The 13874-nt window shown below is 41.0% G+C and overlaps 1 protein-coding gene across 2 annotated transcripts in view; it reads right to left on the bottom strand.

Moving 5' to 3' along the window:
* Tex9 (testis expressed 9) overlaps nucleotides 1–7118 on the bottom strand; it is a 36566-nt gene extending 29448 nt beyond the window's left edge. The window contains exons 1-4 of one of the 2 annotated variants that reach the window (XM_021207445.2): nucleotides 7059–7118; nucleotides 6875–6954; nucleotides 3531–3594; nucleotides 2487–2566 (exon numbers count right to left, since the gene is read on the bottom strand). In XM_021207445.2, coding sequence (XP_021063104.1) covers nucleotides 2487–2566; nucleotides 3531–3594; nucleotides 6875–6954; nucleotides 7059–7085 — 251 coding nt within the window. In that variant the 5' untranslated portion in view covers nucleotides 7086–7118. Of the gene's footprint in view, nucleotides 1–2486; nucleotides 2567–3530; nucleotides 3595–3756; nucleotides 3886–6874; nucleotides 6955–7058 lie in introns of those variants that run through there. The other variant, XM_029543853.1, reaches the window with a different exon arrangement.
* Between the last annotated feature and the right edge of the window lie 6756 nt (nucleotides 7119–13874).

Raw genomic sequence — 13874 nt, forward strand, 5'->3', positions numbered from 1 at the left:
AAGAAAGAAAGAAAGAAAGAAAGAAAGAAAGAAAGAAAGAAAGAAAGAAAGAAAGAAAGAAAGAAAGAAAGAAAATATTCTCTGTTTGACTAGATGAGTTCTGAGATCAAGGCACCTGCTGTCAGGCCTGAAGACCTGAGACCCTCCCTGGGACTCACATGGTGGAAGGAGAGAACAGATTATCTTCTGACTTCCATTCTGGTTTTGGGTTGTTTTTGTTTTGTTTTGGCTTGGTTTGGTTTGGTTTGGTTTTGGGTTTTGGGGTTTTTTTTGTTTTGTTTTGGTTTAGTTTTTTTTTTTTTTTTTTTTTTTTTTTTTTTTTTTTTTTTTCAAGACAGGGTTTCTCTGTATAGCCCTGGCTGTCCTGGAACTCACTTTGTAGATCAGGCCTGACTTCCATTCTGTATGTATGTGTGCACAACAATATGTGGGCACACAGACACACAAAAACAAATAAGTGTAAAAAAAATCCACTTGTAGCAGATAAACAGAGGCATCATCACCACTTTGGACACAAGAAAAACTTAATAAACGTTCAGCAGTTTATTTTTATGCTTGTAAACTCAGTCTTCCGCTTGCTTCAGCAGGAACTAAGGATCAGCTGCAGATACATCATTTTGATTCTTTAGTTTTCTGGATAAAAGCCAGGCTCAATTTTATCTGTAATCCTAATTTTGGAATTTGGGTAGCTACTGGGTATTTTCTTTCATAAGACACCAGACAGAATCACATACAGATAAGTGATTACTGTTAAATGGACATACGCACATGCCAAATAATGATACAAACTATATTTCTGATTTACAGGAGAGAAAACCTCCAAGTGACAGGCAGTGACAGTCCTCACACATCCATGACTTGAAGCTATCTTCTGAGAACCCACAGTGGTTTTGAGAGATACACAGTGTAATTCTAGCCACACGCAGTTTCTGTGCTGTGTGATTCTCTTCCTTGGTTCCAGTGAGTACCACACACTACTACATACAGAATTCCTTCCAAGGCTCGTTCTTCGCTGTACAGAGGACCCCAGTCACAATAGCTATGTTGCAGAGTCTTCCATGGAAATGCACCAGCAATTAATACTGTGCACTTCATGGTGATGGGCAGCTAGCAGGTGCTTTTTAAAAGATCCTTATTTTGATACTTATTATTTTTAAGTAAGTGTGTGTGTGTGTGTGTGTGTGTGTGTGTGTGTGTGTGTGTGTGTTACTGCTCAGCATGTCAGAGGTGTTAGATTCCTTGGAGCTAGAGTGACAGGCGTTGTCTGTCAGCCAAGCAACCTGGGGGCTGAAAACTGAATCAATTTCCTCTCCAAAAGCAGCTTGTGTCCGTGACAGGTGTTTGACAGATAGACGTTTATAGAGATAATCTTTTGTACTGAATGGAAGCATTACATGTCAATAAAGGCTGATTGGCTAATGAGCTGAGGCAAGATTAGAAGGTGGGACATCTGATAGAGAGAGAGGAATTCTAAGAAAATAGGCACAGGAGACTCACCCCAGACACAGAAGAAAACAGTAATATGAAACTGAGGACCAGGTAGCCGGCTATATGGCATGACTTAGAATAAAATAAATGAGTAATTAAGAAAAGAGTTAGTTGGTGAACAGAACCAAAGCTGTTTGCCTAAGCATTTATTCATATCTAAGAAGTCTCAGAGTCGTTATTCCTGGGAACTAAGTGGCTGGGTGGGAAAACACAAGGTTACAGATGGCTTTAATTACAGGTGTTAACTTCTCGAGACTAGAAACAGGCCCATTTAGTGACCATTGTGCCTGGGGTCCTCTGTATACTGAACAACAAGCGTCATAAAAAACTGTAGACTCAGATGTGAAATGTGGTGCTCACTGGAACCAAGAAGAGAATCCCACTGAACAGAAACTACAGATGCGGCTAAAATGTCATTGTGTAATGCTTGAAACAGCTGTGAGTTATCTAGAGGCAAAGCCACAGCGCGGGCTGTGGGGGCCATCCCTGCCTCTCCTTCAATAAGACTACATAATCTTACTTCCATAGAACCCACATTCTGCTAAATGTACTGCAAATATTTTATGGTTGCCTAATTTCTTGATGTGCTAAAAATGCACAAGAAGTCAAAAAATAACATATGAGTATCTATACTAATTTATCATTACCTGACCTTCACACATAACTTTAAAAGAAAGGAAGTAGAGTGTGTGAGGAAGGGCCTGTGAAGGGGCTGTGCTGTGAACCCCAGGAAAACTTCTTTGTTTGACCTTTGCTCATCATTGACCTTCCCTAAGTTACAGTTTTTCAAATGAAGGCAATAACATCTACTTTAAAACAATACCTAGAGTTACAGGAGATAAAACAGGTTAAGAATGTGCCTTGTATCTAACTAATAAGGCCCAACATACATATTATACTCTTCTTTGAATTACTAACATTTTCAAAAAGATTTTATACATTAAATATTTACAAGGATCACTGAAAGAAAGCCGTAACTGAGAACTGAAGTTACGTACCTCGGACTGTAACCATCTTCCTCTTTGCATGATGTAGTTAGTGCTGAAAAAGGCCTGGCTCGCACTTCTTGCTGCTCTCTCTAGTTAAACAAGATAAGCCATGAAAACTCACAACAACACTGACAGGACTGAGTTTAGCTCCCTCTGAACGCTCATCATTCCAGAACTGCCCAGGTCTCGACAGTGTCAGCAATGCTGTGCTATCTATCACAAGTGATGCTGACTGCTACGGTTTCACTCCTCTTTCGTACGTTCCAGCGTATGAAACGCTCTAGAGATAAAAGCATAAGAGTGGTAAGGCTGTAGCAGCAGTTAGACCCTGTGAAGTCCATGTGAAGCTGGGGAGCAGAAGTGTCTGCTGAGGAGCCAGTAAGCAACAAAGCAGTAAATGCAAACTGAAGATGGCAGACGTTCAGGGAGCTTCCGGGAATAGCAAGCAGCCTCCCCCTCCCCAGCCTCCCTCCGTCTTTTATACTGTTCTTTCTGGGGTGGACATGAAGGGTCACTGTAGTGGACTCCTTAAGCATACAGAAAATACACCTCATTCTACTGTGACATGCTGTTCTTCTGGAAAAATGTTTCCCTCTGTTCAGATACAAAACTGTAAGTTAAAGTGAAAGTATTTCCACTAAAATATTTAATTACAAATGCCAACTAGCATTTCTGAGATTATTATCTATTAAGTGAAATGTTATACATGCTGTATTTCTTAATCCTCAACTAATAAATACTGATGGGTTTATATGAAGCATCAAAATAAAATATTGGCAGTGAAGAATGGCTCAGCTATTAACAGCAGCTAGAACACATTAGAACTCTATGATACTTAAATTTTGGTACTGGAAAAGATTACTGACAGTAATGTTCTTATTGGTTATGTGGTTGGAGCATCTGAACAGAAACTACCCCTGCATACACACATTCTTGTTTAGCTTGTCTCTCGCTGAGCTGATCATTGATGCTTTCGGTATTTTTAATATGCATGTTATGCATTAGATTTAAAGTTAAAAACTAGCACTCACAGGGGACTATACATCTACTTACTATTACTTCCTCAGCTTGTCGAACCAGATCAGCAGTTTTTGCCTCCAATTCTTCATTTAAACGCCTAAAAGCAGAAAATAATGTGTTAGTTGGGTTATACTCAAATGGTAACAAAAATAAAAATAATTACATTTGGGCAAGTACATTATAATCAATGCATGCCAAAACACACAACATTTTTAGTCTAAAATGAGCACAGCTACTAGAATGCACTGCCTCTTCCTACCTCTGGCAGGCGGCAGCACTGCCCTGCCTGTCCATGGTCCTTACTAATGTCTTCTGAAGTACGTCACCAGACTAGCAAGTTAGGCAAGAGCAAACTGGGTGAGTTCAACTCAGCTCCAGGATTAAACCACTAGAGAACACAAATTCCAACCATGAGTCTTTAGAGACAGGAGGGGGGATGAGGGGGAGCTGCTCTCCTGATGACGACTAGAGTGGCCAGAATCAGGGAAGCCTGCATGGACTACGGTACTACTCTGTTTGGAAAGCCAGTCACAACTCAGCCACACACTTCAGTACCAATATCATCATAAATGTGGGACTAATTTAGCCTCCATTTGCACTCTAACAAAAAGCATGAATGATTATAAGGAAAATGTTTTAAAGGGGAAGTTATTATCATTTAACCTTTTTATTTTTAATCTTTCCTCCCAATTGTTATCTATAGCATACACACAAGTTTGTGTTTACCCAGAAACAGGAAAGAAATATATTTATCTTCACATGGTCAGCATCTTAACTGGATTCATAACAGTCCAGAGAGCAAATTTAGCCTAGTGCACTACATCCTATTCCTGTCTATTTCCCTTTTAAAGATTCACACTATCGTATATGTCTTTTTCTCCTATTGAAGGATCCCATTTCCAATCATGGCTGAAGTTCTGTCAAGGAGTTCTCAGGAAGGCTCATTGGCACATAACTCTAAAGTCCCAGGAGAATCTAATCCCTAACCTAAGAAGGATGGGGTGGAGGAGGGGAAGGACAGACAGCACCATATCCTTTCTTAAAACAGTCTTACCTGAAAGAAATATGTTCATGTTTTAGGATTACTTGGTTAAAAGAGAAGTATCTAAGAACTAGATTTATTATATTTAAAGTGACTTTTAATTGTTTCTTAGAATAATCAGGAGGGCTTAAATTGAAACTTAGAGTCAATGCAGGTCAACCAAGAGGATTAAACCTATTTTTCTACTCTAAATTCATTAAAATGAGAGATAAAATGTAATGGTAGAAATAATCACTAACCTCAAGATCAAAGGAAATGGCCTCATATTAAGAATGACTCAAAATTCTACAAGAGCACCACACGGAGGAATAGAAGCCACCACACCCCAGCAGTGAGAACTCGGTGTGCACGTGAGTCAAGAGGCCATAAAGACTCTGCCCACCACCTGAGGTGATGAGGTAGAGGACTACCCTGTAGTTCAAACACATGGAGGAGGGGTTCAGAGACAGGCTGCCAACCTTCATCCAACTTTAGTGCAGAAGAGAGGTAAGCTCGTAGGAGAAACTCACAGCCAGGCTACAAGGACATTTTCTCATTTAGAATACAAGGGCTCTGAAAACTTGCCCTGCCGAAGACAGCTTTAAAAAAATAACAAATCATATTAGCCACCAAGGGAGAACGGGCAGGCACAAGAAGGGAGAGGAGGGATTTACACTATAAAAAACCAGAGAGAAACAAATTAAAAATTTGTAATCAGAATTCTAATTTGAAAAGGGGGAAAAGAGAAAGGACAGACTGTTATGGTTTGAAAGTTAACTTCCCCCAGGTGGTTCCCAGCCTGTGGTGCTGTTTGGGAGGTGTGGCTTTTGGAGTAGGGTACCAGGAGAGGTCTCATTGCCTTACAGCCCAGCCTCACTTCCTACCTGAACTCTGTGTTTCCTGATCTACTGAGGTGCCCTGCCTGCCATAAACTCCTCTATGACCTGAATTAAAGTGTGGAGAAATGTTTACATCAAAATTTTTAAAAATTACATTTAGTCAAGTTAGGAACTTTTTAGAGCTTATTTTACAAGGGATCTATCTACCCAACTCCTGAAGCAAGCCTCAAATAAAACAATGAATTATTAATGTGAGCTCTTCACAATTACAGCTGCTTGTGGTTACTGTTTGTATTTCACTTTGCACTGTCATAAATGGGGAAAGGGGAGACACAGAAAACACACTATCATAATTAGCAGATGGCAGTCTCCACCAGCATTCACGGAGCGCTACAGCATGAACCACGGCAGAGCAGCGCTGAAGGTCTTCACACTACTGAAATGCATATCTTCTTCTTTTTGTACCTGAAACAAGCTCGTTTAAATGCTTTCAATTTAACAAGTTAAAATACACTTTTAAAGAAATAAGGGTCAATCAAATGGCAAATAAAGCAGACATAATCTCTGCCCTGGTGGAGTTCAGAGTCCAGTAGAGGAGGCAGAATATAGAAAAGTAAACTATTGCTGGGTATGGTGGTGCAAGCCTTTAATCCCAACACTCTAGAGGCAGAGCAGATAGGAGCTCTGTGAGGTCCAGGATAGCCACGGCTGTGTAGTGACCCTGTCTCGGGGAGAAAAAAAAAAAGCCATCATGTGAGTTTATTCTAACAAAATATGCTAATTGCAAAAAAATTATTAAACAACTAGGGCCCTGATCAGCACTGTCAGAGGCCCCTCTGAGTTTTACAGTCCGAAAGCAAGTGTGATTCCCTCGAAAAGAGAGGCAAGAAAGACCCACCTCCCTTGTGACCGAAGAGTTCCACACTATGTAAGTAAGAGAGGAGACACAGATTAAATGAAAGTGCCAGAGTTGCCAAAACTTTGCAGGTGCAATGACAACAACTAAATGCAGTTCTAAGCAGCGCAATGAAGAGATGAAACGAAAATGAAAAGGTCGTTCTGGCCTCTGAAAGAAACTCGGGGAAGGGCAGTGGAGGTAGGCAGACACCGTGAAGCCTGTGTTTTCAAGAGCTTTGTACTTGCCAGAGAACAGGACAAGGAAGGGATGTCATTCTTCTCCCCGCCCCCTCACTGTAGACAGGAGCTTTTCATTTGGAAAACAAGACTCCAAGAAATTTGTGCAAAGTAAACTCTAGTACTTTGAGAATCCTCAAAATCTACTCCTGGGGATTTCCCTCTCGGCAGTCATTCCTGCGCTCCAAGACACTTCCAAGTGAATCCTCCTGCTGTCCAACAAGGTTTTGGACTACATTTTTGCCCCTACAAATATTTTCTCAGGCTACTCCTGTGAAAGAGCCATGGCTAAAGGGAAATGAGGAGAGAGGGGGTCCCTATATGCAGCCACCTTGCAGGAAAGGCACCCCAGTAACCTCCCTGGAATTATGAGGGATGCTCACTTGTACTCTTGCTCCCGGGCGAGGAGGTCCCGTCCAGCTGCAAGCTGCCCGCGCGACTGGGTACCTGCAGAACCGCGTCTCTGCAGATAGAGTTGCAGAGCTCAAGTTCAAGAGAGTCCGGTGTCTGTCCGTCCCTCCCGCCCGCCAGCCCGCAGCCCAACCACTGGTCTGGGGTTGAACTCACCGGCACTCTAACACTTCGCCCCGCCATCTTTACCAACCCCCGGGCGATGCGGTTGCCGTGGTGACCGTACATCTTCCCGCGAGAGTTCTCAGGTCTCGGGCAGCCTCCCACCAAAGGGCAGCCTCTTCTGTCTCCACCTAGAACAGCTTTCGCATAGGCTTTGACTAACTAGCAGCTCCTGGGTTCCCTTAACCCATCAAGACTAGCGCTTTAATCCACAAACCTGCGAGTCCTCTGCCTGAAAATGGGAGGGTTTCTGAGCCCACCACGCAGACGATACGAAAGTATAAGCCCTCTCTGGGGGTGTTTCTCCAGCCCAGTAGGCCAATCTGACTCACAGTAGTTTTGGCTAAAATGGATTTTTCAGTGCAGTTCTATACTTCTGATTGTGAATATTTACTCACGCCACGACTGAGCTCAGACAGTCAATTCTGCCGCAAGTTTGAATCCAGACATACCATTCACAGATATAAACCACTTCCTCTGCAAGACAGGACTAAGAATAGCCTCAACAGCACCTAGTGACTGAGATGTAAGTGAGCTTAAGCTTAAGACCCTGCTTGCAACACAGAGCAGCATCGGACTGGGGATAAAACTGAGAGTCTAAAGCCTTCCCATTTACAACCACTTGGCCTAAGGACACCAAGGTCATTCAAGAGGGTTCTGCAACAATGGAAGGCAACTGCATGGCCACACATAAAAGAACAAACTCCAGTTGATATTTCACACCAGATACAAAAAAGAATTCCACATCATAGCTAAATGAAAACCTATCCATAAGCACCATGTATGTGAATTGTCGCGCCTCTGAATTCGGAGTTTTTTTTTGTTTTTTTTTTGTTTTTGTTTTTTTTTTTTTTTTTGCTATGCCCCCAGAAGGATAAGCAACTGTCTCAACAACATATAAAGAACGATTAGAATAAAAAAGAAAAACACTAAGGGGTCTTTAATAGGCATTTATCCAAAGACAATACACAGATAACTAACACATATAAAAAGATGCTCAATAGTGGGGTCTTCAGATAGATGGAAACCAATACCAGTGTAAGACACCCTCTCATACGCACTAAGGTCACTGTAATTAAAATGAGACAGAAACAAGTGAGGGACTATGTGGAGATATTTGAGCCTTGGGCTGTCAGTGATCATGTCGGAGCTATGTAGTCTGTTAATTCCTTTCAAGTCTATACAGTTATCCCATAATCCAGCAGGGCACAGCAGATGTGGTGGTTTGAATGAGAAATGCCCCCGGGGGGGCCCCCTATATGCTGGCTCCCTGGTTGAAGCTGTTTTGGGTATACTGTGGAACCTTCCTGAGGTGTAGCCTTGCTGAAGGAAGTTTGTCACTATGGCTAGGCTGTGAGAGCTCCTAACCAAACCACACTTCCAGTTCTTTTCTGGGCTTCATGTTTGCAGTTCAAGATGTGAGCTCTCGGCTTCCTGCTCTGGTTGCCTCCTGCCATGCCCCCGCCCCCTGCCACTAATGCTCTTTCTGGACCCATCATCAAAATACACTCTTTTCTCCATAAGTTCTTTCTGGTTATGGTTCCTTCTCACAGCAACTGAAAAGCAACTAGTGAACTAGATATATTAATAATAATAACTACCTGAAAATTAGATATTAAAGTGTATAGAACCATCATTTATGGTAACCAAAAATGAAAAAAATACCAAAATTACATAAACTGATGAGTAGATCAATTAAAACCATTATTTATAGAATGGAATATACTCAACAAAAATGAACAAAATGTCTGATACTTGCTAGAATATAAAGGAACCTTGATGACATTAAGCTAAGCAAAAGAAACTATTAAAAATTACACCAAATAATGTAATTCAATTTATAAAAGACCACAAGTATGTGATTTCATTCCAATGTGATGATACAACGACCACGAAGTGACCAGAATGGCCAAATCCATAGAGAAGAAGGTAAATTAATGTTTGCCTAGGTCTAGCAGATGGCAAATAGTTTTAAGGGTCTTGTAGGGTACAAAAATACAAAGATATATTATACTGACAAGGTATAATGGTGAATAATACCTTTAATCCCAGGACTTCGAAGGCAGAGGCAGGCAGATCCCTGTAATTTCAAGGCAAGCCTGGTCTACATAGTGAGTTTCAAGATAGTCAGAGCTACATAATGAGACACTGTCTCAAAAAAAACCCCAAAAAATATAGTATTAATGGCACATCCCCCTAAATATATTAAAAATCAGTGAATAGTACACTTTATGTGCAGTGAATGGTAAATATGTGAATAAATCAAAATGTCAAAACATTTTTAAATGAGTTATTTTAAAAGTTAGAGGCTAGAGAAAGGCAGGCCATGCTTAACATTAACCAAAATTAAGCTGCGGTACCCAATTCACTTTAAACAAAGATGATTTCAGAAAAAGTATTAATAACAAAGAGGAATATTATATAGGGAGGAAAACCTTAATTCTTCAAGGAGAATTAGAATTAGATTAGAATACTAATCCTTAGCATTCATTTGCCTAGTGCAGAATTGTCAAGCTGTAGTCAGTAAGACTACAAACCGCAAGGAGAAACAGTCGTACCAGTACTGCAGATGGCAACTCCAACATGCCTCTTACAGTAACGGGCAGGTCACGTGACAGAACACCAGTAAGGACACAGGGATCCTAAACAGCACTAGCAGCCAGCTTTTAAGTCTATCAGCACTTAAAAAAATCCTCATCCACAGTCAGCAGAACATACTCTCTTCACAAAGCCATTGGGATGAGGTAGGCTCTTTAAAAGAAGAGAAAGTCTGGGCTGCTTTAACAAGTACTACTAATTGGTAGCTGAAGACAACACAAATGTCCCATAGTCCTAGGGGTGAGATGTTAGAGAAATCCTGGTCTTGGCAGGGACATGTCCTTTTCAAAGCCTGTAAGCAGCAAAGAATATTATTTGCCTCTTTCTAGTTTCTACCTGTGACTCTCACTGATTGGATTCCCTTGGCTTGACCTCTCCACACACTCTCCCTTCTGCTGGAGACCCATGCCCCAAATCCCAGCCAAGTTTCTTTAGTGGAGTTTGTTTTTAGAAAACTAGGGGAGTTGTGCCGCTGCTTACATTCATAACCTTCTAACCATTTTCATGCCTGGTAGGTTAATCGGCTCCCCCCCTCCCCCATTTCCCTCCATTTTGGGCAGGTTTTTACATGTTTCCATGTATGTGTGCATGTGTGCATCCACAATTACCCATAATATTACCCATAATTATTCTACTTGTTTATAGAGGCCCAAGGCTGTCAGGAATCATACACTTTCATCTTATTCACTGAGACAGGGACTCTCAATCAAATCCAGAGCTTGCTGATACAATCTTGCTGGACAGCTTGCTCTGGGGGGAATTACAGGCAGGCTGCCTCACCTCCCAAGCATTCACATCAGTTCTGAGGACCTGAACTTTGGTCCTCGAGCCTCTGGAGAGTGTTTTAACCATTTAACTATCTCCCCAGTCCCTTAGGGCCCTCTAGAGAAGCAGTATAATGGAAGGGTGGGTAGGAAGGAAGACAGACAGATAGGAAATTGGCCTAATCGGGTTCTGTATGGACCCATGGTGGCTATCTATAGGCCAAAGAGCTAGAGGTGCTCAGTCTCAGAAGCTAGAAGCCTCAGAAAAAGAAACCATCGAAACTCTGGAGATGCTGGTGTGAGTTCAAATTCAAAGGTGATGAAACTGGTCCACTAGCAATGGCAGCAACCAAGTCCAGGTTCATTCAGGAGAAATCAAGCTTGCACTCATTCACTGGCCAGCTAACTCCTGCTTTTTAAAATTTTATCCCTACTTCCAGATGAAGTAGGAAGTGCCATCCCCAGTCAGGGTGGGATTTTGACCCTCCAGCTGCTGACTTATTTGTCAGATGCCTTTGGATATTCATGGACACAACCAAAAACTACCCGATTCTGCCCAGAAAATATTTTCCTTATTCATAGAAACTTTTTTTTAAGTTTTTAATTTTATTTTATGGGTATGCATATTTTGCCTGGATGGATGGATGGATTTTGTGCAGCACCTAAAGAGGCCAGAAGAGGACATTTGGTTACCTGGAGCTGGAGTTATAAGTGGATGTTAGCTTCCTGATGTGGGTCCTGGGAACAGAGTCTGGGTGCTGTGCAAGAACACTAAGGCTCTTAACTGCTGAGCTATCTTTCTAGCCCCACACTATGAAACTTTAAGCAGAAATAGTTCTAGGAGGAGGAGAGGAGAAGGAAGAGAAAGCAAGCAAAGGGGCTCATCCACTATAATAATTTTGGTGCCATCGCAAATAATTTTGGTAAAGCTGCAATACAAATGAAGTAAACTACAATTACCCATAATATTACCCATAATTATTCCACATAGCTCACACAATTAACACGAGGGAAACAAGTTGAGAAGCCCTTAAAATGGCTGAGATCAGACAACTATGTGCTTGGTATTCAGAATATTGAAAGAAACCTAGAGATATACATACACTTATTTTTTAATTAATTAATTAATTTACATGACATCCAGCCACAGTTCCCCTCCCTCTTCTCCTCCCAGTCCTTTCCCCCTACCCCATGCCCATCCACTCTTCCTCTCTTTTTCTTCAGAAAAAGAGGCCTCCCATGGATATCAAAAAGCTCTGGTATATCAAGTTGTAGAAGACTAGGCTCATCTTCTCCTATTAAAGCTAGAAGAGGCAGCCCAGTAGAAGAAAAAGGTCCCAAAGGGAGGCAAATGTAGTCAAAGACATCCCATACTCCCACTGTTAGGAGTCCCACACAAAGACCAAGCTACACAACTGTTACATATGAGGGCCTAGGTCAGTCCCATGCATGTTCTCTGGCTGCCTATTCAGTCTCTGTGAGCCCCTATAGACCCAGATTAGTTGATTCTGTAGGTGTCCTTGAGCCCTTCCTTCCCATTTAGAGGACTCCCCAAGCTCTGCCTAATGTTTTCCTGGGTCTCTGCATTTGTTTCCATCAGTTGCTGGGTGAAGCCTCTCTGTTGACAGTCCTATCATACACACACATTTGTTTTAATGTACTTTATTCATTTAAAAGATGGATCTAAAATGAGCCAAATGATTTTCCTAAATATGGAGATCTATGGCACAGTAACTAGTCTTGGAGCATGTACATTCTAGTTAGAAAAAGAAAATTGCATTAATAAATACTTCCTTTAGATGGGTAGAATGTTAGGTACTTGCAATTAGAAAAGTAATTTACTGCAGTTGTCAGAATATGGGTGCTAGGAATCAAACCTGGGACCTCTGGGAAGAGCAGTCAGTTCTCTTAACTGCTGAACCATCTCTCCAGCCCCAAAACATGATATATTTTTATTATTACATCAACAGATGCCCTTCCACAATCTATTACCTAATTTTCAAAAATACTAGTTTTAACTTCAATAACCTACTATTGCCTCTTTGTCTCCATGTTCATCTTCTATCTGTATAGATCACAGTATACAGAAAGAACTGAATGGATATAGTCCACTCCAGCATAATGCTTGGGCAGTTCTGCCTCCCTGTTCTTAGTACAGAATACTGCAATGATTTTTCAAAACCATTTTTTTCTTTTCTACATTTCTTTATTTTTAATTCTCCTTCTTTGCCTTTACCAGATAATCTAACAGAGTCCTAAAAGTTCCTATTTTAACATATTTTTACTCTGCTCTTGAATTCCTCTCAGACCAATGACTTCACTTCTGCACATCTGTGTTCAACATACAAATTTACTGAAGATGAATGGGATTCAATTTAGCTTTCTTTCCCAACCCAGGAAAGCAACAAAAAGGGAAGCAATCTCCTGACTTGAGTTTTTTTTTTTAACACAGCTTCATTATTTTGATATGAATTCCCTAGACATCAGACTCAGACATATTCAAATCTAAGGGCACATGCACTCCAAAGATAAATATAAATTACTTTGCAATTACTCAACTTCTTCCTCTTTTAATACAGACAATTGCGTTGACATATTTTACACAGTGAAAAGAGATACAAATTTTGGCTAGCAATTAACTTTTTATATAACCATGAGATATTGTAGCCCAAAGAGATAGGATATAGACTTATTAATAATTCTTTTTAAATGTTACATTTAAAATTGGGTCATAATTAGTGATTCCTGAAAAAAAAATCCCCGGCTAATTTTAATGCCCTAGCTTAAATAATGCTTGAACACAATGGCTTCATCTTGAAAATCTGACAACCAAATTGATACTAATTAAAGCAACTTGAGCAATTTTCCTAGGGCGCTAAAACAAAAATGGAATCTGAAGCTCAGAAACAAATTAGTGTCTGTCATAAAATCAGGTGATTAGGAGATTTTAAAAGCACACGTGTAATGCAGCACAGAGCCCAAGTTCTTTGGGGCATTAAATAGGAGGCTGTTCATAGAGCTGAAGCCAGTATCGAGCTCTACTGGGAGCCGAGTCCTGGGTGGGTCGGGAGGAGAAACTGACCTAGTTACAAGATTGTGTCACAGGGTAGCAAGCCAGAGTTCATATGGCAAATTCAGCAATTCAGATTGACACTGAATCTGTTCCGGCAGGCCTGGGTAGACAAAATAGGAGATGGAGAAAGGCCAGAAATTTGAGGCTTCAGAAGCAAAAGCCTAACAAAAGCATGTGTTTGTGGAGCACTAGATTCAGCCCCTCAGGCAAAAGCTGTTAGCATTGTCTCCCACATGCCTTTGTTCCATCATTCCTATGCCCATCGGGAGCTTGAGTTCTGAGTAATAAACTGAGGATTAAGCAGAAATCCTATAAACATGGCCTGGAATAAAATAGAGAGGTAAGAAGACGTGAAAAGTCAGGAATCGTGGTTCC

The sequence above is a fragment of the Mus pahari genome, chromosome 10, assembly GCF_900095145.1.
Source record: "Mus pahari chromosome 10, PAHARI_EIJ_v1.1, whole genome shotgun sequence".
In the NCBI taxonomy this organism is placed as follows: Eukaryota; Metazoa; Chordata; class Mammalia; order Rodentia; family Muridae; genus Mus; species Mus pahari.